Here is a 22,630-nt window from a genome sequence, read left to right on the forward strand (position 1 = left end):
ATCTATAATACCTAAATAGTTCATCCCCACTATGTTATTTCTCTTGACATGCAGCCTATCCACATCAGCAACATTGCCACGTCAACGATTAGTTAGAGACTTACATATGGGACACACCACAGTTCAAAACAGACATGTTCGCTTCAGTTTCTATCGCTTGGACCCACGAGAGAGCCTCCGCACACACATCATCCAGCCCAGCCCATCTCCCCCGCTTTCAGAGTCTTAAACGGACGAGGGTAGAAATAGTAAAAAAAAGAACGTCCCACAATACCACCGCTCATCCAGCACAGGGCAACCCAATCTGCCCATCGTTCTCCCGCACGGCCGCCGGTCCTCCCGCGCAGGCGATACCAACCCAACCTGACACCACTAGAGCGCCACCAGTTCGCTGCCCTTCCTCCTCTCTTCCATCCAGTTTCCTTCTCCTCCCGTCGTGCGCTGCGCGCCCACGGCGACCACATCTCCATCACGCCTCATATGTGCGTCGCCGCCACTGTAGGCCTCCTCTGCAGCCCGGCCAAATCTGGCCACCACCTCGAGGTCAGCACCGCTCCTCACCGCGCCATGGCCGCCGCCCTCGCTCGCGCGTCGCTCGCCTCACAACACACCATCCTGCTCGCGCTACCCGTCCACCACCGCGCGCTGCCGCCATCAGCCGTCTGCTTCGACCGACCGGCCGCCACCAGTATGACGTCTCCTGGGCGCTGGGTTGGGGCCGGGCGCGACTCTGTTGCTGCTACCCCAAGTCGTCGAGGAGCAACATGAATCGGGCTGGGCGCACCCGTTCCTCTGCTCCGATCTTCTAGGCGCGGTTGGACGCGGGCCGTCCGCCGTTTGGTCACTGGCGTCGTTGTTCTGCTCTGCTATCGTCATCGTTTGCGAGGAGCCCGGTTCCATCAGTAGCGCCGTCTTCCCAGGGACACCACATTCTGGTTTTCCACATAGCTTACTTCACTGCTACTAAGTATGGACTAAGCTTCTCGATGTGGAGATCATGTAATCATGTTGTTCTTCAGTAATTTTTCATTTGCTGATACTGACCACACAGCCCACTGCCTGAACATCTGTGCATCCCCTCAACTGGCCCACACTTTTATCTTATCAGTTGCCATTTACGGCCGTCCAATAAACTCTTGTCCTAAAAATCAAAGAAACCCTTCTGTTGAACGTCATTGATGATTGACGCTTCACATCCTCTCCCCACTATGTCCACAAGAAACTGATGGATTCCCATTTAAATTGGGTGCTCCACAACTCATTTCATTCCCGTCGTCTTCCATACGGGTGGCCGTCTGCCATACTACTCATGCAGCTACCGGTGGTGAGAAACTCCCTCCAATGGTTTCGTCATCTTAAATCCACCTCATGAGCCCCTCTCCCTTCCCAATCCGCTCTGTGGACCATGACCATATTCATGCTCCACCATCACTGTTGTGACGCCGGGAATAACAAGGCTGTTGTCATGGGATGTTGATAGGCCGAAGAGGAGAATGGTGACAGTAAGGAGGCCAGTACAAATCTACACTTCCTAAATACAGGTGAGTCTCTGCCGCCTCAAGTTGATTCCACACCCTAGCATTCAAATTTCTCATGTGCCATCGTTACTTTTGGACGTAGGGATTTTGGTGTAGGGATTTGCTTGCCGTGTCTAGGTTATGTTTGATTTTTCTAATCATGGTGTTCATGCCCTTAACTCTGTTTTGCCAGGTTTCAACGACATTGGACATTTGGGATAAATATTTTTTGTTTTCATCCCTTGCTTCGTGTCTACATAAATACATGATGATTTACTTTTTCTGGTCTTGCTGCCATGAATTTGCATGCAGGAGATACGGGTTGCTGACAGAAATTAGAAGAGCAATTTCTACCATAATTTGGACATTGTTTCTTTCAAGGCTGCAAATGGAATACCTCACATTCTTTATTCCAAAATCAGGTTTGTTAGCTCTCTTTTAGTTAAGCCTCCCATATTATTTCTGATTTTTTAGTTATTTCACATTGCTAAATATGCAAAAAATGATATGTTATAAGTACAGTTTCAGGTGTTCTAGAAAGTGGAATTCTGGAATTTTGATCTTCTGCTGCGAGAGAGCAAAAAATTGTTTGTCCATTATGCTATAATTGTTGTTTTATAGACCCGGTTCATGAATCCTTAGTGAAATCTTTTGTTTCGTTATGCTATTGCTTGATGAAAGTTCATGCCTTGGCCGATGGAAAGGTATGTTGAACTTGCTATGATGTAGCCGATGTAAAGTTCATTTTTCCATGTACTCATATACCACCACGTGTATCAGTTAGTTCATTTTCCTCATATGTTTCTACCGCACATTACTACTATTTTACGGCTATGCCCTACCGCACATTACTACTATTTTACGGCTATGCCTATGGATTTTAAGTTCTGGAAATAAGTAATGCTGATAAGGCTGTCAAGCTTTGCGTGTAAACTAAACATGTGGAAAAATTCAGTGTCGCCTATACTAAAAAATCATGCCCATCACACCATTTTTTCAATTTGTAGCAGTGAGCAGAAAAGTAAGAGTGCATTTTATTTAGCTTCAATTGGTTCATGTATGATGAATTGATGACCAACATTTTTGTCTTGAAAGCCATTTGTAGATACGTTAATTTTCCGTGCAACATTGCAAACTAGCTTTTCTATTTCTATATTTTATTTGTAGGCCATTATATTACGACTGAGAATGCAAAGAACCTGAATGGTAAAGATTTAAGCTTATCCTCATTTTTCCAGCTACCCAGGTCTTCTTAATGTTGCCGATTATTGTCGTCTTAGACTCTGAGTTGACTTCTTAACAACGATTATACCACATATAATGTATCATATTATTGATTCAAATTAGTTGTCTTCTTTTGTATGTCGATGTTACTCTAAAAATCCGTGACATATTCCTGCAGCAATGCGCGGGGCATCATCTAGTATGATGAGTGCGTATGTCTGTGTTAAAAAAAAACAATAATGCCACCGCGTGAATAACCGGAAGTATTCCTCGGTTTTCCCCTTTGGCTGCCTGCCTAGCTGAAACCGACGACGACGCTACCACTCTCCTTCCTTCCTTTCCTTCACCGCGTCTCCTCCCAGACAAAATCCCATCCGGAATCAACTTCTCTCCCTCCGATCCTCTTCCTCCCCCTTCCCCGCCGCCTCCGCCGGCGAGAATCGCCGCCGCGTCCGTCGCCACGACCTAGGAGCCCTCCTTCACGGGCGGACCTCTTCCCGGAGCCACCGGAGGGCGGGGACGGGCGGCCAGTCTCGTCCAGAGCCGGTAAGCATCCTCCCCACCCCACCCCACCCGCCTGCCGCTTCACGATCGAGATCTCGAGCGAGCTCAGATCCGCGGGAGCAGCTGGCGTGCGCTCGCAGGGTAGAGTAGGGTTGGTCGCGCTTTCCCCAATCCTGCTCTGTCGACCTCGTCGGGTCATTGGTCGGACGGACGATCAGATTTAGTTTTGGTAGATTTCGTTGATTGCTGGTACCGTATTGAATGCCTTGCCCCTTACGCCGTTGCTCCTCTTTCTTATCTGCTTCGTTTGCAGGTATGCAGAGCCAGATCGTGTGCCACCGCTGCCGGAGGGTGCTGGCCTACCCGTCAGGGGCGCCCAGCGTGTGCTGCGCCATGTGCCGAGCCATCACCGCCGTGCCACCCCCAGCGCCAGGTACTGGATTGCAGCGTGGTTTCCTTTCGGTTGCTCTTTCCGCGTTGGCATCGCCTCACGACGTGTATATACCATCCTGAGGTTCAACTCTGGGAATGTTGCTTTGGAAGTAGGATAGAGTTTTGCATTGTATGAAAAATGCTATAAGACCTGTGTAGAAAGATTTGTGAGTACACTCTATAGCCAAATAGTTAGCATGGGGTTTAAATTTCATTGTGCCGACGTGCATGTTTACTTTGATCAGATTCTTTTCTATGTTACTTTAGTTCAAGCTTCTGTGCGCCTAGTTTCACTATCTGCTGCTTCTATGATATGGATACTTACTCCATGGCTGATAATATCAGTGTGATGGATAAATCTTATGTTGCACCCTGTAATTTGTTCTCAAAAGGCCAAGTGGTTTTCTGCAAAAAGCATAGAGAAGTATTGTAAATTCACAGGAAATAACAAAATCCCTTAAAGTTCATTTGGGTTGGATCTGTATATACACTATTTTCTTAAAACACAAATCTGTACATTCACAGCTGAATAGTGGATACATTTTTTCTTTTGGATCTGTACATGCAATTATTTGTACTGGGTTAGTGGTTAGTTTTATGTACCATTCGAATTATAACTGCTCTGTTGATATTTGATAACTCTATGCTTCTAGCAAGAACCCAGAATTGTACCTCCTTCCATCCACTGACTAAATTGTGGTTTCTTGGTCCTTTTCACTTAAATACAATCTTCCATTTGTTATTCTTGTGCTCCCTCCGATTCAATTTACTTTGCATATTTGATTTTTCCAAAGTCAAACATTATAAGTTTGACCAAGTTTATGGGAAGAAATATGAACATTTACAATAACAAATATATGATATGAAAATATATTCAGTGGTAAATCTGATGGTATTGTAGATGTTGATAACTTTTTCTATAAACTTGGTCAAAGTTTACTTGTATGCGAAGTAAATTGAAACGGAGGGCTATCCCAACTGTCAAACCGCTACTACCTCCTGCTTACCAATGTACCAAAGTGCTGTTTAGATTGTCGTATTTTCACAAGAATCTTGGATCATCATACTTTGTTTTTTTCTTAGAAGCTTCATTCAAAAAATAGGATTGGAGTTGTTGAATTCCTGCATAATGCATCTCCGTGCCCCTTACGGAAATCAATATGGGATATGAATTTTCCTTTGAGAAGTCCAATCCAATGCATTCTCTCTTTCTCTACTGCTCCTCTTAAAAAAATTGCCTACAATTTTTCCAGTTTTTTTACTGTCATCATCCAAATGCGCCATCTATGATATTCGTATGTCTTGAAATACTCTGCGGGATTCATAGTTCGATGTCATTCATTGTCTTGCATTATTTTCTGTTCCTGAGTTCCAAAGAGGCCCAATTAAAAATGAATATGTCTTTGCTACGTTTTACACCAACCAAGCAACCATACTCAGATGAGATCCGTTGGCTATCTTCCTTTTCTGTGTCTGTTATATGGTGATAAGTAGAAAACCTTCTTCTTCCCTTGAGGCGGCAATAAAAATCTTACCATGCTATACAAGTGGCACAGACTTCCAAAGGATTAACAACTAGTTGCATCAGTAAAAGCTTCAGGAAAGTAGGTTTTCATCTTCTTCACAGGTCACCAGTTGTGTATTCTATGCTTGAGACATATTTCGTTGCTTTTCGCTTCCCACCATGCCTTGCTCTCCCGTCATATTTTTTACCACATGTATCTCGTGCAGTGCTGATTTTATTGATTTTTTGCCATTGAACGTGTCAATCCTTGCACCGTTTGGATGTTTGCATTCAGGCCTGGTATTGGGTATTAAGAAAAAGGGTTTCCCCCCGCTTTGTATTACAAAGCAACCATCCGATACAACCAACGATAGGGGCTGGGCCGGAAGCAGCACAAACACGCCCAAAAGAAAGGAAAGAGAAAAAAGAAAAGAAACAAATGCCGATAACGGCGGATCGACAAAAAACGACGAAGCCTTGTGACCGCTGCGTCCACCGAAGATCGCCCACCAAGCTCCGAGATTCCGAAGTGCCGGTACCCAACAACACCTCCAAGAAGGGACGCGACGATGACGACGCTGCTGCCAAGGGTTTCCCCTGGTACACGGCGAGGAGAGAGGAAGGGTAGCCCCGACGCCCTCCAGGAAGGTCCGGCGGCACCCTCAGGCGCCACCGCGTCGGTGTCGGCCAAGCCAGCAGAGATTTCTCCCGATCCCAGCCTCTACCTCAGGCACTCCGGAGCTCGCCACCAGACCGACCACCACCCTGCGCCAGCACGGACACGAAGCTTCCCACGCTGTCTCACCACGGCACCGCGAAGATGGTCTGCACAACGAAGAAGAGGAGTCGGGACTAGGGCAACAACACCGTCGGCATACGGGAGGGCCCCACCCGAAATCAAACCAGCGTCGTTCCTCCCATCCTGTCTCGCCCGCACATGCCCTAAGGAATGGCGGCAGCGCAGGTAGCCCATCCCGCCTGCATCTACCTCGAGCTCCGGCGGCCGATGTGCCTCCACCCGTCCAGCACAGGATCCCTTCCTCCCCGTCTCCACCCTGAGCTCCAGCGGCCGGCGCCACCCTTCCTCCCTGTCTCCACCCTGAGCTCCAGCAGCCGGCGCCACTCTCCCACCCCGCCTCCACCCTGAGCTCCGCCGACCGGCGTGCCCCCACCCCGAGCTCCAGCGGTCGGCGCCACCCTCCTGCCCCGCCTCCACCCCGAGCTCCAGCGACCGGCATGCCTGCACCCCGAGCTCCGCCGCCCGGCGCAGGTGTGTTGCTGACCACCTCCTTCCCTCTTCGTAGAGCTCCAACCTTCTCTCCTCTCCCCTGTCAAGTGTCCGGCCTCCTCATTGCCCGATCTCCTGGCAAAGTCTCATACAACTCAGTGCCTCACGTTGACCATCCAAACAACATTTGACATTCAATCTCAATATCAAGTCTGTGTTCCGAATACTTAAACATCCAAACAGAAGTATTGGCATTCAATCTCAATGCCAATATACTGTGATATTGGTATTCAACCCAATGCAATGCCAAGGCTCCCAATGCAAACATCCAAACGGAGCGTTGGTAGTTTTCTGTCCTATGTTTTCCAAGATTTCCAAAGGGCTACTGTTTTATGGACTATACTTTGTTCAAGCAATATGAACATACTTATAGAAGTTTAATTTGTAACAAAAATGCTTACACAAGTTACGTATTCTCTATTGCAGCAGTGGAAATGGCTCAGCTTATATGTGGTGGTTGCCGAACTTTGCTGATGTACACCCGTAATGCAGACACTGTGAGATGCTCATGTTGCAGTACTGTCAATCTTGTCAGACCAGGTAATGCCAATTCTGCTTCATATTCTGTTATTTCTTCTTATGAGCTTTCCACATTTATGCTTTTGATACATAGGCATGTTAATTTGTCAGAGGAATGTGGACTTTTGTTTTGTTAATCTGCAGTTGGCAAATATGTGTCATCCATGGAACTTTAGATGTGGTCAATTGTCTTCCATAATTAATTTCACAAATACTGATTCAAGACCTGAGTGGCGTGTGATATGGTTTAGAATGATAGCAGCCTCACATGGAGAAGTGTGTGTTCTAGCCAGGTCGAGTTTACATTGTTGGTCTAGTTACTCTCTAGTACAGCCTAGATTGCATGCCAAAATTAAATAGAACATAATGTTTAGTTAATTAAAAATGTGCTTTGCGCTTTCCCTAGTAGGATATGTTATACTGCCTCCATACGAAATGTTATGCTCCAATTATGTATGGATCTCCTTTCTTACTTGTGAGTTATTTCACTTCTGTTCATAATGCAGTCAATAATATAGCCCACGTGAACTGTGGTCGGTGCCGAACAACTTTGATGTATCCACATGGAGCACCTTCTGTCAAATGTGCCATCTGCGATTATATCACAAATATCACAAATACTGGAGTAAGTTAACCCTTGCCCTACAGCATCATGTGATGCAAGTGTAATTGTTTAGCAGCAAAATTTACTGATTTCAAACCATCTGTGCTATGAATTTCAGATAAATACCATGTCACCAGCGCCATGTCCAAGGCCTACATCAAATGAATCTGCATATAATGCCTCATCAGCTTCTGTTGTATGTCCACAGACATGTCTTGTATTTTGACAAGTTGTTCCTGGAGAGTAGAATGATTTATCTCATATTTTCATCTTCTTGCAGCCCACACCTCAACCCCAGAATGTAACCGTCGTTGTTGAGAACCCTATGACAGTTGACGAAAAGGGTAAACTGGTAAGCCCCCCTGTTTATTTATGTCTCAACAATCCATTGAACCGTGTCGTATTTTACATTGCTGATTGGATTTTAGAGTGCTTAGCGACCTCTGTTCACTTGACACAGGTCAGCAACGTCGTAGTTGGAATTACACCTGGGAAAAATTGAAGGGTTGTTTCTCACCTGATGTATACCTGTTTTGTGTTCTATATAAGAACCTGGAAAGACCATGTACTGGTATTTCCAGCCTTTGGTGATTGGTTGCTGCCTGACCTGGAAGAACAAAGACGCATACAGTGCTTTTTGGAATTTCACCAAGGAAAGCATGCATTTCGAAAGCTGTATTCTGAATATGTTGATTCTTTTGTCTGTATATGAGTTCTATCAGACTTCACTATGGGCATGACAAAATGGTATTATACATATTTTGAAACTTTACACGCTGTATGACATGACTTCTTTTTTGGTGTTTTCGTGCAGCCTATGCAATTTTACTGCATCGAAGTTAATGTCAAAGCAGAAAAATAATTAAATAAATAATCGAACTAGATCAAATACACATACATAAGAGTAGTGTAACCAGATTTGATAGATTAACCACAAAGGTAGTTGGACAACAACACATTTTCTCGAAAAACAGGATAACCCTAGGTTTTGCATGTGATGTACAGTACATAGCAAGGTAAAGCCAATCGTTGATGCCAAATATGGGCTTAAAGGAAAACTAAGACCATCCAATCTTCACAATCATTGATGCCAAACAAAATTGGCTTGAAAAAGCCAAGGCCATCCAATCTTAACAATCTTATCGCAAACCCTATGACATGTGCTCCAATAACGATCATTTGCTATTCTGGACAAATCCTTTAAGAAGGGATTGTTGCATGTGCACTGTTGTTGACAAGTTGAACCATAATTTGAACTTAGGATTTTTAGTCCCTGAGCTGAGCTTTGAGGCAACACTTTTGACAAGGGCTTGACACACCCTGATATTGCCTGATCTGCCCCCCACCCCACCCACGTTGCTGGAGAAAGCAACGGTAGCCCGCATTATTACTTCCAACCATTGTTGCCCCTTCTTTGAATCCGTTAATGACAGAGGAAGGGACACTTAGACGTAAGGTGATGACTTAGATCTAGTCGTCATTGCAGCCATCTGATAGATCCATCAATGACATCCTAGAGGACGCCACCTCAACGTCCTCCATCGCGGCCACCGTTAGTATGATCACGCCAACCCCAACATGGTTGGTACCACCGAATGTGATGCATGCCCATTGCAAAGTCGAGCCACAACCACGCACGCCCTGGCCTAGATCGATGCACCACAACATAGACCTGACCCACGTGCGGCGATTCATCTCTCACACGAGCGCCCCCCCCCCCCCCCTCTCGCAATTCTAGCGGTCTCCAAGCGCACATTCACCCCTACTCGCCATCTAGTGCAGATGCGCCCTAGCACGAAGGGAGGAGGTTCCCTCGATGTCACGTATCCCATAGGCTTTGCCTGTCGACAACCATGGAATGCAACATGGGGGGAGGAATGAAGGAGGAGCCAAGGCTGCCATCGGCTAGGGTTGTCTCCTTGTCACCCAATGTGGGACGACACGTGAGCAACTCTCATTTTGACTAAGCCCAGCGGTTCGGTTCCGTGCCCGGTCATATACCTTATTAGAACGTGTACAATGACGCTATATAGCTGACGCGTAGAATAAGTGGTTGTGGAAGAGAAAGAAACGAAAAACAAGTTTTGCCTTCTCGTAGTTAAGAGATGATCTCTTAGGAAGAAAGATAAGACATTTGTCTGTGTTATTTACACTTTCCTGATTTAATATTAATAGTTCAAATTTTAGGATCTCATAACATTAAATGCTAGAGATACATTATGAGATAACTCATTCTACAACATGTTTATTGATTTCTCCAAATGACGTGAAATACATCAGCTTATTAACCATTTGGCATGCCTTTACTATATTGCTCAATTGAACAATTACACTTTAACCTAAGTGTCGCCAAAAAACACCACATGCTTATTTGAATTGACGCATGGGATCATAGTTTGTACGCGTCAAAGAGCAATCTAGCCTTTTGAAAGGAAATCCGTCCCTAATGATGGTTTTGGTGTTTAATGGTGATAGAGATTAGATGACTAACTATGTTTCGGTTTACACATCTATGGAAATGAAACATATTGTTGGTCGGCCCCCTAAGCTAAATCACAAAAGAAAACGACATGCAATTTTCTCGTCGATGATTTCTCCTTTTTGAGTCGTGGATATGCTATGCTATTAAGAGGGGATGCACCATGGATCTTGTGTGGAATCACTTAACACATAAAGCCAAATACCATCCACACCCTATGTGAGAAAGAGTGCCATGAATTCTCTATGTTTTGTGCTTATGAACAATGTCGAACATTTGATCGGATTGGCTGGCAAAATATCTAATAGGTGGGATGTTATGTCATATATTCTAAGGCAATATCCGGCTCTGTCCAAAGTCTACTGAACATGCTCGAACATTGTGTCGGACATCCTGTCGGAACATCCGACATGTTGGATTGTCCGACATAACTGGACAATGCACAACCGGTAGGTTTTTGGGTTGACCTTTATATACCCCCCCCCTTCTTCCTTGAGATCTTCCTTGAGAAGGGGACGACTCCGCTATGCCCACACATTGATCCAAAAGTTTCATTCTTTGATTCCTCCCCATCTAGCCTTCCAATCCACTCCATATTTAGAGATAGGAAGAGGTTCACCTGGTGTACCAATCCATCTAAGAACATCTCGAGTTTTCCGATTCTCCGCGAGATCCTAGCAAGTCTAGTGGCTCTTGGGTTTGTGGGGAACCCTAGACTGGTGGTGTTTCTCGGGAGCTTCCGAATCACATGCTTGTTCCTCGTCACTCTGTGCATTTGAAAACCGAACTGAAAAACCATACAGAAAATAAACCGAACTGAACCAAATTTATGGGTTTTATGGTTTTTGGGTTCGGTATGGTATGAACTTTTCATACCAATTTGAACTTTGTTTTTTATGGTATATACAGAAAAACCGAACGGTTAACCGAATAAACCAAAGTAAAAAAATAATTTTATATTTCTTGTGATGAACAACCATACAAGTTGTCATTTTTCGTGTACATGAGTCAAATTCACTACTAAGCACGTAATTTTTTTCTTGTAACATAGTCATTTTTCTCTTTTAAAATGTTAAGCACATCCATAACCATCAACAGATGACTCAATGCATGCATATATACTTATATATATATAGTTATATACATTTGTGTAAAAGTATGTGTTTTGAGTCATAAATTTGCTAATTTTTATTACATCATTTTCAAATTCGCGTCAACTTTGGTTATTATGGTGTATACGAAACCATACCGAAATAATTTGGTATATACCGAAATCGAACCATATTTTAATTTCATATCGTATTTACCGAAGTATTAATACCATACAAACCGAAAAACCGTATAAACCGAACCATGTAAACTGAATAAACCGAATGCACATAGTGAGTTACTTGTGCTCGTTTGTGGGGGTTTGGAGCTCGCCTCAAGAGCTATCGCTCGTGGTAGGGAACCTAAGCATTCGTTGCTTGAGGTTCTCGGAGAAGAAGGTGAGCATTCATTATCATGGGAGCATTCGATGTTCCCCCTCTCCAACGGAGATTAGCACACCCCCCCCTTATGTGAACTTCGGATTACATCATCATCTCCACTACTTTCGGTTGTCTATGGACCCTAGCTTTAATTATTGTTATTACTTTGTGTTGCCTTCCGTAGCTTGCTAGCTTGCTTTAACACATCATATAGGATTGTATCACCTAGTTGCATTTCTAGAGAACTTATATTTCCGCACTAGCCTCTAAAAGCAGCTAAGAAAAGAATCTTTCTCTTTACTATGGAACTTTATTCGTGGTCTGTTTGAGCAGTTACAGGGTCTTAAGGTTAACTTCCACAAGAGCCAACTCTCCGCCTTTGGAAATGTCAAAGGGGAAGAGGATCAGTATAAGCAAATTTTCGGTCATGGGTTTGTCTCTTTACTGTTTATATACCATGTCATTCGAATGTAGTTTGGGAAACTCCTCAACAAGGAATGTAAATGTATCAAGGATCTTTTCGAGATCAAGCTAGGTTGTTGGATGAGAAATCTTATGTCCATCGGGTCAAGACTAAGCCTAATCCATGCAGTTATCACAAGTCTACCGATGTTCATGTTGTCCTCCTTTGAAATACCTAAAAGGGTACAAAAAAGATTGGAATGCTATAGATCTAGATTTTACTGGCAATGTGACAAACATAACACATATATCGTCTCACAAGATGGGATACAATTTTTCTTTCAAAAAATTAAGGAGGCCTCATGGTGGAGGATCTTGATATTAGAAGTATGTGCTCTCTGAGAAAATCGCTCTACAAGATATTCACTGAGGATGATGTTTGGCAAGACTGCAAGAGGTGTTAAAACCTAAGTACCCTCACTCTAAAACCCTCTCTTAGGTTCAAGCCAAACCAAGTGACTCACCTTTCTAAAAAGGGTTCATTGGGGTAAAAATAAGTGTTTTTTCAAGGGAGCTTTCTTGGTGGTCATTGGTCAATAGCTTAACCGCTAGATTTGGGAAGAACACATGGCAGATGAGCCTCTAGCTATGTCATACTTGTGTGTCTCTCATATGGTGAGCGGAAGGATGTTTCTGTTGGGTAACGCAGTATTTCAAAAATTCCTACGATCACGCAAGATCTATCTAGGAGATGCATAGCAACGAGACGGGAGAGTGTGTCCACGTACCCTCGTAGACCAAAAGTGGAAGCGTTTGACAACGCGTTTGATGTAGTCGAACTTCTTCTCATTCCGACCGATCAAGCACCGAACGTACGGCACCTCCGAGTTCTGCACACGTTCAGCTCGATGACGTCCCTCGAACTCTTGATCCAGTTGAGGACGAGGGAGAGTTCTGTCTGCACAACGGTGTGGCGATGGTGATGATGATGTTACCATCACAGGGCTTCGCCTAAGCACTACGACGATATGACCGAGGTGGTAAACTGTGGAGGGGCACCACACATAGCTAAGAGATGTCTGTTGTGACTTTGGGGTGCCCCCGCCTCCGTATATAAAGGGGGGAGGAGGAGGTGGCCGGCCTACGGGTGCGCCATAAGGGGGGAGTCCTACTTGACTCCTAGTCCAAGTAGGATTCGGCCCGCCCTCCTTCCTTCCACCGGAGAGGGAAAAGGGGAAGGGAGAGAGAGGGAGAAGGAAAGAGGGGGGCCGGCCCCCTCCCCTAGTCCAATTCGGTTTGGGCAAGGGGGGCACCCCTCTCACGTGGCCTTTCTCCTCTCCATCAATAAGGCCCAATAGGACCAATACTTCTCCCGGGGGGGTTCCGGTAACCTCCCGGTACTTCGGAAAAATGCCTGAACCACTAGGAACCATTCTGATGTCCAAATGCAACCTTCCAATATATGAATCTTTACCTCTCGACCATTTCGAGAGTCCTCGTCATGTCCGTGATCTCATCCGGGACTCCGAAAAAACTTTGGTCATCAAATCACATAACTCATAATACAAATCGTCATCGAACGTTAAGCGTGCGGACCCTACGGGTTCGAGAACTATGTAAACATGACTGATACATCTCCAACGTATCTATAATTTTTGATTGTTCCATGCTATTATATTATCTGTTTTGGATGTTTAATGGGCTTTATTATGCACTTTCATATTATTTTGGGGACTAACCTATTAACCGAAGGCCCAGTGCAAATTGTTGTTTATTTGCCTATTTCAGTGTTTGGTAGAAAAGGAATATCAAACGGAATGAAACCTTCGTGAGGATCATTTTTGGAACAAACGCAATCCAGGAGACTTGGAGTGGACGTCAAGAAAGAAGCGAGGAGGCCACGAGGCGGGAGGGCGCACCCCAGGGGGGTGGGTGCGCCCCCCCCCACCCTCGTGGGCCCCTCGCAGCTCCACCGACCTACTTCCTCCTCCTATATATACCCATATACCCTGAAAACATCCAGGAGGACCACGAAACCCTATTTCCACCGCCGCAACCTTCTGTACCCGTGAGATCCCATCTTGGCCTTTTCGGCGCTCCGCCGGAGGGGGAATCGATCACGGAGGGCTTCTACATCAACACCATAGCATTTTTGGTGATGTGTGAGTAGTTTACCACAGACCTTCGGGTCCATAGTTATTAGCTAGATGGCTTCTTCTCTCTCTCTTTGGATCTCAATACAAAGTTCTCCTCGATTCTCTTGGAGATCTATTCGATGTAATTCTTTTTGCATTGTGTTTGTCGAGATCCGATGAATTGTGGGTTTATGATCAAGTTTATCTATGAACAATATTTGATTCTTCTCTGAATTCTTATATGCATGATTTAAATATCTTTGCAAGTCTCTTCGAATTATCAGTTTGGTTTGGCCTACTAGATCGATCTTTCTTGCAATGGGAGAAGTGCTTAGCTTTGGGTTCAATCTTGCGGTGTCCTTTCCCAGTGACAGTAGGGGCAGCAAGGCACGTATTGTATTGTTGCCATCGAGGATAAAAAGATGGGGTTTATACCATATTACTTGAGTTTATCCCTTTACATCATGTCATCTTGCCTAATGCGTTACTCTGTTCTTATGAACTTAATACTCTAAATGCATGCTGGATAGCGGTCGATGTGTGGAGTAATAGTAGTAGATGCAGAATCGCTTCGGTCTACTTGTCACGGACGTGATGCCTATATACATGATCATGCCTAGATATTCTCATAACTATGCGCTTTTCTATCAATTGCTCGACAGTAATTTGTTCACCCACCATAGAATATGCTATCTTGAGAGAAGCCACTAGTGAAACCTATGGCCCCCAGGTCTATTCTCCATTATATTATTCTCCCAACAACTAGCCATTTCTATTGCCGTTTATTTTGCAATCTTTACTTTCCAATCTATACAAAAACACCAAAAATATTTATCTCATTATCTTTATCAGATCTCACTTTCGTAAGTGACTGTGAAGGGATTGACAACCCCTTTATCGCGTTGGTTGCGAGGTTCTTGTTTATTTGTGCAGGTACTAGGCGACTTGCGTGTAGTCTCCTACTGGATTGATGCCTTGGTTCTCAAAAACTGAGGGAAATACTTACGCTACTTTGCTGCATCACCCTTTTCTCTTCAAGGGAAAACCAACGCATGCTCAAGAGGTAGCAATGACCGAGACACATCTCCGGTCAATAACCAATAGCGGAACCTGGATGCTCATATTGGCTCCTACATATTCTACGAAGATCCTTATCAGTCAAACCGCAAAACAACATATGTCATTCCCTTTGTCATCGGTATGTTACTTGCCCGAGATTCGATCGTCGGTATCATCATACCTAGTTCAATCTCGTTACCAGCAAGTCTCTATACTCGTTCCGTACTGCATCATCCCGCAACTAACTCATTATTTACATTGCTTGCAAGGCTTATAGTGATGAGCATTACCGAGAGGGCCCAGAAATACCTCTCCGATACACGGAGTGACAAATCCTAATCTTGATCTATGCCAACTCAACAAACACATTCGGAGACACCTGTAGAGCATCTTTATAATCACCCAGTTACGTTGTGACGTTTGATAGCACACAAAGTGTTCCTCCGGTATTCGGGAGTTGCATAATCTCATAGTGAGAGGAATATGTATAAGTCATGAAGAAAACAATAGCAATAAAACTAAACGATCATAATGCTAATCTAACGGATGGGTCTTGTCCATCACATCATTCTTTAATGATGTGATCTCGTTCATCAAATGACAACACATGTCTATGGTCAGAAAACTTAACCATCTTTGATTAATGAGCTAGTCAAGTAGATGCATACTAGGGACACTCTGTTTGTCTATGTATTCACATATGTACTAAGTTTCTGGTTAATACAATTCTATCATGAATAATAAACATTTATCATGATATAAGGAAATATAAATAACATCTTTATTATTGCCTCTAGGGCATATTTCCTCCAGTTTCTGTTGCCACGGTAATGGTCCAAGTCAAGCTGGATACTGAATTTCGACGGACACTCATTGGAGAAAATTGGAAAGATTGGATACATCTCGTTACAAGGTTAATGACAGTCAACCTTAGTGAGGAAACAAACACATTCTGTTGAAAGTTGCACACTTCCAGTGCTTTTCAGCCAAATTCATGTATATGAACCTCATCGATGATGGTAGACCTTTCCACAATAAATATATTTCAAAACTTAAATTGTTGTTGAAAATTAAAATCTTCATGTGCTTCTGGATCGAAAGGTGATCCTAACCAAAGATAACCTGAAGGAACTGGCAGGGAAGCACAAAATATCGCTTCTTTGGTACCAAGGAGTCGATTCAACATCTATTCCTTTAATATCCGCTTGCCAAACTTTTGTGGCGGTATGTCCATATAGCCTTTAATTTACCTCCACCGACCAGTAGTATGAATATGTTTGGAAACTGGTTAGTAGGGGTTGAGTTGAAGTCTAAGGGATAATTGGTTTGATGCCAAAAATTGGCATGCCAACATTTGGCAAATGCCAAATATTGGCTAGTGCTTGGTTGGCTACCATGTTTACTTGAAAACCTCACAAGAAGTTGCCAATTTTTGACAACTTTTGATATTGCCAATTATTGGCTTGCCAAGTATTGGCAATGCCAAATGTTGGCATCAAACCAATTATCCTCTAAATCTGAGTGGGAGTTTATGCTTTACTTTGGCTATTTAAAAGTGTCATAATGATTGTCTTTTTAATAGAATGGAAGTTCGGATTATTTTCATGGTTATCTTTAGAGCTATCAGGTGGATTTATACGTGGTCCTTCCTTCGCCGGGAGGAGGAGGGGGCACCAACGGTCTTTGGATGTAACTAGTAGGAGATGGTTTATTCAACGGATTTGGTCGATGGGGAGCCGAATGATCTTCTCCACTCTTTGAAAGAAAAAAGAAAAACTATCTCTTAAAACATGAACCAGCGCAGTGAATGATTTTGTACCGAGCTTGCTTCACCGGCCCCGACGCAGCACTGCGTTGGACGACCACCGAACGAGTGACTTTGGCGCGAGAAGTCGATGGAGTTGACGAGATGCCGGCCACGAGCGCCGGCTCCATTGCGCGTCGTCTTCTCTCCCCTGTTCGCGCCCGTGATTCTAAACATTTCACAAAGCTACAAAATTACAGTACTCCCGTGTTCCCGCGTCGTGTGTTCATGCATGCTGTTAGACTGTATTTATATGTATATATTGTAACGTTGTATACTACCTCATTATATATATATGTGATAGGCCACCCCTAGAGGGTTGTACCGGTTCTCCCCAAAAGTCTATTGTCTTACATGGTATCACGCTAGGTTACGTCCGCTTCCGCCTAAAAATCCTAAACCGCCGCCGCCGCCGCCGCCGCCGCCGCCGCCGCCGCCGCCGCCGTCGCCCGACTGCTATGACGTCCGCCGCTGCGTCCGGCTCCACCGCCACCGGTTTTCTGCCGGCCTCCCTCGCGGCACTTCTCTCGAGGCCGCTGGATGCCGCCTCCCTTCAGGCGCCGATCGGGACACGGAGCGTCGGCTCCCTCTTCGCGCTCCCGCCGGCTGCTACTTCGCCCGGGCAGGCGCTTGTGGCCCACACCACCGCCGCCCCGTCAACCGCGGCTGTCGCGCCCTCGGCCACTGCGCCGCTGGTGGCGGAGGACGTCGCGCTGGCAGGCTTCGCGGCGTCAACCGCGGCCATCGCGCCCTCTGTCACCGCGCCGGCTGCCCCTCCGACTGTCTCCACGGTGTTCTCACCTCAGCCAGTCTTCTCGATGGGATCGCAGCCGCCGCCGCCGTTTCACTTCGGCCATCTCATCACCATCAAGTTGTCGTCGGACAATTACATCTTCTGGCGCGCGCAGGTTCTTCCGCTTCTTGGGAGTCACTACCTGCTTGGCTATGTCGACGGCTCTCTCCCTTGCCCTCCTGCGCTGGTTGACAGCGTGCATGGTCCGGTCTATAATCCGGCTCACCGTGTCTGGACAGGGCAGGATCAGGCGAACCTCTCCTCCATCCAGGGGTCGCTCTCTCCGGCCGTTGATGGGCTTGTTGTCTTCGCCAAGACGTCCCACGAGGCATGGACTATTCTTGAGCGCTCGTTTGCGGCACAGTCGCAGACTCGTGTATCTGGGCTCCGTCGCCAACTTGGGGAGTGTCAGAAGCTTGACTCCACCGCCACTGAGTTCTACAACAAAGTCAAGAGTCTCGCCGACATGCTGGCCTCCATTGGACAGCCCCTCACCGACTCCGAGTTCAACTCGTTTATTGTCAATGGTCTTGATGAGGAGTATGACGCCCTAGTCGAGATCATCAATGAGAGGGGCAACTCCACGCCCATGCCAGCACACGAGGTCTTTTCACGCCTCCTGCTTACTGAGCAACGAGTCGAGACGCGCCGATCCAGGGGCAACGGCGCCCTCTCGGCAAACGCCGCCACCAAGGGTGGTCGCTCCTCTGCTTCATCCAGGGCTCCTTCGGGGCAGTCACCACCACCCGCCTCGGCCCCTCCTCCTACTGCGACGCTACCAGGGGCTGGCGGTCCACGTGTGTGCCAACTTTGTGGTCGCGATGGGCACTGGGCCTCGAAGTGTCACAAGCGCTTCCAGCGGGGTTTTCTTGGTCTTGGCAATTACGGGAAGGATACACGCAACTTTGCTCGTCAGGTCACCATGGCTGATCGTCCGCCGCCGCAGAAGCCACAGGGACACACTCAGTCCTACTCCATTGATCCCCACTAGTACATGGACTCTGGGGCGACAGAGCACCTGACCAGTGAGATGGGGAAGCTTCACACTCGTGAACCCTACCATGGCTCCGACAAGATCCACACCGCCAATGGAGCAGGTATGCACATCTCTCATATTGGTCAAGCATCACTTCTCACTAGACATGCCAATAGGAGTCTTCAATTTCGCAATGTTCTTCGAGTTCCATCGGTGACACGTAATCTTCTTTCAGTTCCTAAACTCACTCGTGATAATAATGTGCTTTGTGAATTTCATCCTTTTGATCTTTTTATTAAGGATCGGGGCACGAGGGACATTCTTCTTAGTGGGCGGCTCTGCCAAGGTCTCTATCGTCTGGAGCATCCTGGCGTCGCTCGCGTCTTCAGTGGAGTTCGGGTATCTCCGTCACAGTGGCATGCTCGTCTTGGTCACCCGGCCACACCTATTGTCCGGCATGTTTTGCGTCGTCATGAGCTTCCTAGTGTGTCTAGTAATAAAGATGTAGCAGTGTGTGATGCTTGTCAGCAGGGGAAGAGTCATCAACTTCCTTTTTCGGAGTCCAGTCGTGAGGTGAAACATCCTTTAGAACTTGTGTTTTCAGATGTATGGGGTCCTGCTCAGACTTCTGTTAGTGGTCATAATTATTATATCAGTTTTGTTGATGCTTACAGCCGCTTTTGTGACGCCCGGGTAATCAAGCTACAGTAACCCTCTGCTAATGATGCCACGTCACCTCGATTACTGTTGCGAATCTCGTGTTAGTTCGAAACCGGTTCGAATTCAAATTCAAATTCAAGCAAACAATAAACGTTTTGAAAAATTAAAACTAAAATGTTCGGGTTGTGCCAAATAATGCGTAGGTAACTATGGTGAAGGAACCACACTTTTATAAAATGTTTAAATAACTATAAAATAAATAAAACAGTAGCTTAAACAATTAAATAAAGGTCTTTTATAATTTATAAAATATTAAACTATTTTAATTAGGTGTGAACTTTTTGTGGCAGTGGTAAAACTAGCCACTCTAATTTAGGGCTTATATATGTATTTTGTAAAACAAAACTAAATGAGCATAAAGATAAAACAGTAAAGCAAAATTACTAAAATGAAAAGAAAATAAGAAAACAAATAAAAGGAAAACAACCCCCCTCCCGACTGGGCCTAGGCCCAGTTGGCCATGAGGCCGAGCGGCCTGCCGGCCCACCCAGTCGCCCGTAGCCTACTAACCCCCCCGACCGAACCCTAGCGGTCCCTCCCCTCGCCCCCACTCGCCACCTTCACCCCCACGATCTGGATCGGGATCGCCCCGACCCGGCGCCAACCGCCGACGCCGGAGCCGCCTCGCCGGCCCTCGTCCTCGTCCTCGCACCCCGATCCTGTGCCGTCCCGTGACCTCGACGACGGCGCCCGTCGCTGGCGCCGCCAGGCTGCTGTCGCCTCCCCCTCTCCCCTCCTCTGCGCCTCCCCGATTGGATCGGGGGATCAAACCGCCGCCGCCACCGCCCGGAACACCACCGCCTTGGCGCTGCCGCGGCGCCCGAGCCGCTCATCCCCCGCTCGATCTGGGCGCCCGCCTGCGCCCAGGGGCCCGATCCCGCCCCCACCTCCGTTCCCGCGCTCTCCATCGTCCCGGCGCCCCTGAAAGCTGGCCCGCGAGCTCCGTCATCGTCCGCCTCGTCGTCTTCACCCACTGGATCCAGCAGGGAGCCACCGCAACGTCTGCATCAACCTCGTCTTCATCTTCGGCCAACACAGCTCCTCCGCGTCGATCCGCCCGACTCCGGTCGTCCCCGGCCTCATCGAGCCTCCCCCGCAACGCTGTGAGCAGCACCACGATCCCCCTTCGTCCTCCCCCTCGATTTGTTGTTATTGCTGCTAGCTCCGCTGTTACCGAGCCCGCCGCCTAGCGCCACTCCCCGCCGGCCGGCGCGCTCGTCGTGGGCGCTCGCGCCCTGGTTTCGCATGCCCGCTGTCGATGCCTTCGCCCCGGGCCTTGCCCGCCACCGCAGTCGTTCCTCCGCCGCCTTCCTTGGCCTGGCCGCCGGCGCCGGCGTGCGCCGCGCGCGCCCAGCGCCCTCGGGTTGCGCCCGTACCCCCTGCACGCGGCGCCCGTCGCCCGCTGCAACTGCTCGGGCGCACGCCCGCACCCGCACGCCCATGCCCGCTAAGGCCATTGGCCCTATGACAAGCAGGCCCCAACCCAGAACGTAAAAAAAAGGGAGATAAAAAAATATTAATAATAATACAAATATAATTAAATTAATTAATTAATTAATTAATTAAATTAATTAATTAAATTAATTAATTATGTTTAATAAACCTAATTAAATAACTAATCTAACTAATCTGTTAGTTAATCTAATTAACATGGTTAATTAGTTAACAGACCATGACAGTGGGACCCACATGTCAGTTTGACTAGGTCAACTGACTAGTTGACTGCTGACATCACCCTGACATAATGCTGATGTCATAATTCCATTTTCGGGTTAAATTAAATAATTAGTTAAATTCTAGAAATTAATAAAATCTTTAGAAAATCATATCTTTTAATCCGTAACTCGGATTAAAATATTTTCAACATGAAAGTTACTCAGAACGACGAGACGAATCCGGATACGCAGTTCGTTCGTCCGCCACACACCCCTAACCTATCGAACTCGCAACTTTCCCCCTCCGGCTCCTCTGCCCGAAAACATGAAACACCGGGGATATTTTCCCGGATGTTTTCCTCCCTTCACCGGTATCACCTACTACCGCGTTAGGGCACACCGAACACCGCGTATTGCCTTGATATATTTTGTGGTGCTTTGTTTGCTCTGTATTCATTATTTCTTCCCCCTCTTCTCTCCGGTAGACTACGAGACCGACGCTGCTGCTGACCAGTTCGACTACGGAGTTGGCGACCCCTCTCTCTTGCCAGAGCAACCAGGCAAGCCCCCCCCCTTGATCACCAGATATCGCCTATTCTCCTCTATACTGCTTGCATTAGAGTAGTGTAGCATGTTACTGCTTTCCGTTAATCCTATTCTGATGCATAGCCTGTCATTGCTGCTACAGTCATTGATACCTTACCCGCAATCCTAAATGCTTAGTATAGGATGCTAGTGTTCCATCAGTGGCCCTACACTCTTGTCCGTCTGCCATGCTATACTACTGGGCTGTGATCACTTCGGGAGGTGATCACGGGCATATACTATATACTTTACACTGTTACATTACCTGTGATACTGTTCGGAGTTGGGGGCTGAAGGGGCAGGTGGCTCCATCCCGGTAGAGGTGGGCCTGGGTTCCCGACGGCCCCCGACTGTTACTTTGTGGCGGAGCGACAGGGCAGGTTGAGACCACCTAGGAGACAGGTGGGCCTGGCCCTGTTCGGCGTTCGCGGATACTTAACACGCTTAACGAGATCTTGGTATTTGATCTGAGTTGGCTACGAGCCTATACGCACTAACCATCTACGCGGGAGTAGTTATGGGTATCCCGACGTCGTGGTATCAGCCGAAGCACTTCAGACGTCAGCGACGGAGCGGCGCGCGCCGAATTGGACTGGAACGCCACTAGGCTAGGTCTGCTTTCGGCCGCCCTCGCAACGTGCAGGTGTGCTATGGGCGATGGGCCCAGACCCCTGTGCGCTTAGGTTTAGACCGGCGTGCTGGCCTCTCTGTTGTGCCTAGGTGGGGCTGCGACGTGTTGATCTTCCGCGGCCGGGCATGACCCAGGAAAGTGTGTCCGGCCAAATGGGATCAAGCGTGTTGGGTAATGTGGTGCACCCCTGCAGGGAAGTTAATCTATTCGAATAGCCGTGATCTTCGGTAACAGGACGACTTGGAGTTGTACCTTGACCTTATGACAACTAGAACCGGATACTTAATAAAACACACCCTTCCAAGTTCCACAGACAACCCGGTGATCGCT

General features: G+C 46.7%; 1 protein-coding gene across 1 annotated transcript; it reads left to right on the forward strand.

The window, feature by feature from the left end:
• The first annotated feature begins 313 nt into the window (after positions 1-313).
• LOC123104928 (protein LOL3) lies at positions 314-8,364 on the forward strand. The gene is made up of 9 exons (XM_044526870.1): positions 314-1,541; positions 1,830-1,939; positions 2,040-3,287; positions 3,559-3,678; positions 6,896-7,009; positions 7,495-7,613; positions 7,711-7,788; positions 7,873-7,944; positions 8,053-8,364. The coding sequence occupies exons 4-9, from the start codon at positions 3,561-3,563 to the stop codon at positions 8,092-8,094; spliced, it is 543 nt and encodes a 180-aa protein (XP_044382805.1). The 5' UTR covers positions 314-1,541; positions 1,830-1,939; positions 2,040-3,287; positions 3,559-3,560; the 3' UTR covers positions 8,095-8,364.
• The last annotated feature ends 14,266 nt before the right edge of the window (positions 8,365-22,630 follow it).

The sequence above is a fragment of the Triticum aestivum genome, chromosome 5A (genome assembly GCF_018294505.1).
Source record: "Triticum aestivum cultivar Chinese Spring chromosome 5A, IWGSC CS RefSeq v2.1, whole genome shotgun sequence".
Classification (NCBI taxonomy): Eukaryota; Viridiplantae; Streptophyta; class Magnoliopsida; order Poales; family Poaceae; genus Triticum; species Triticum aestivum.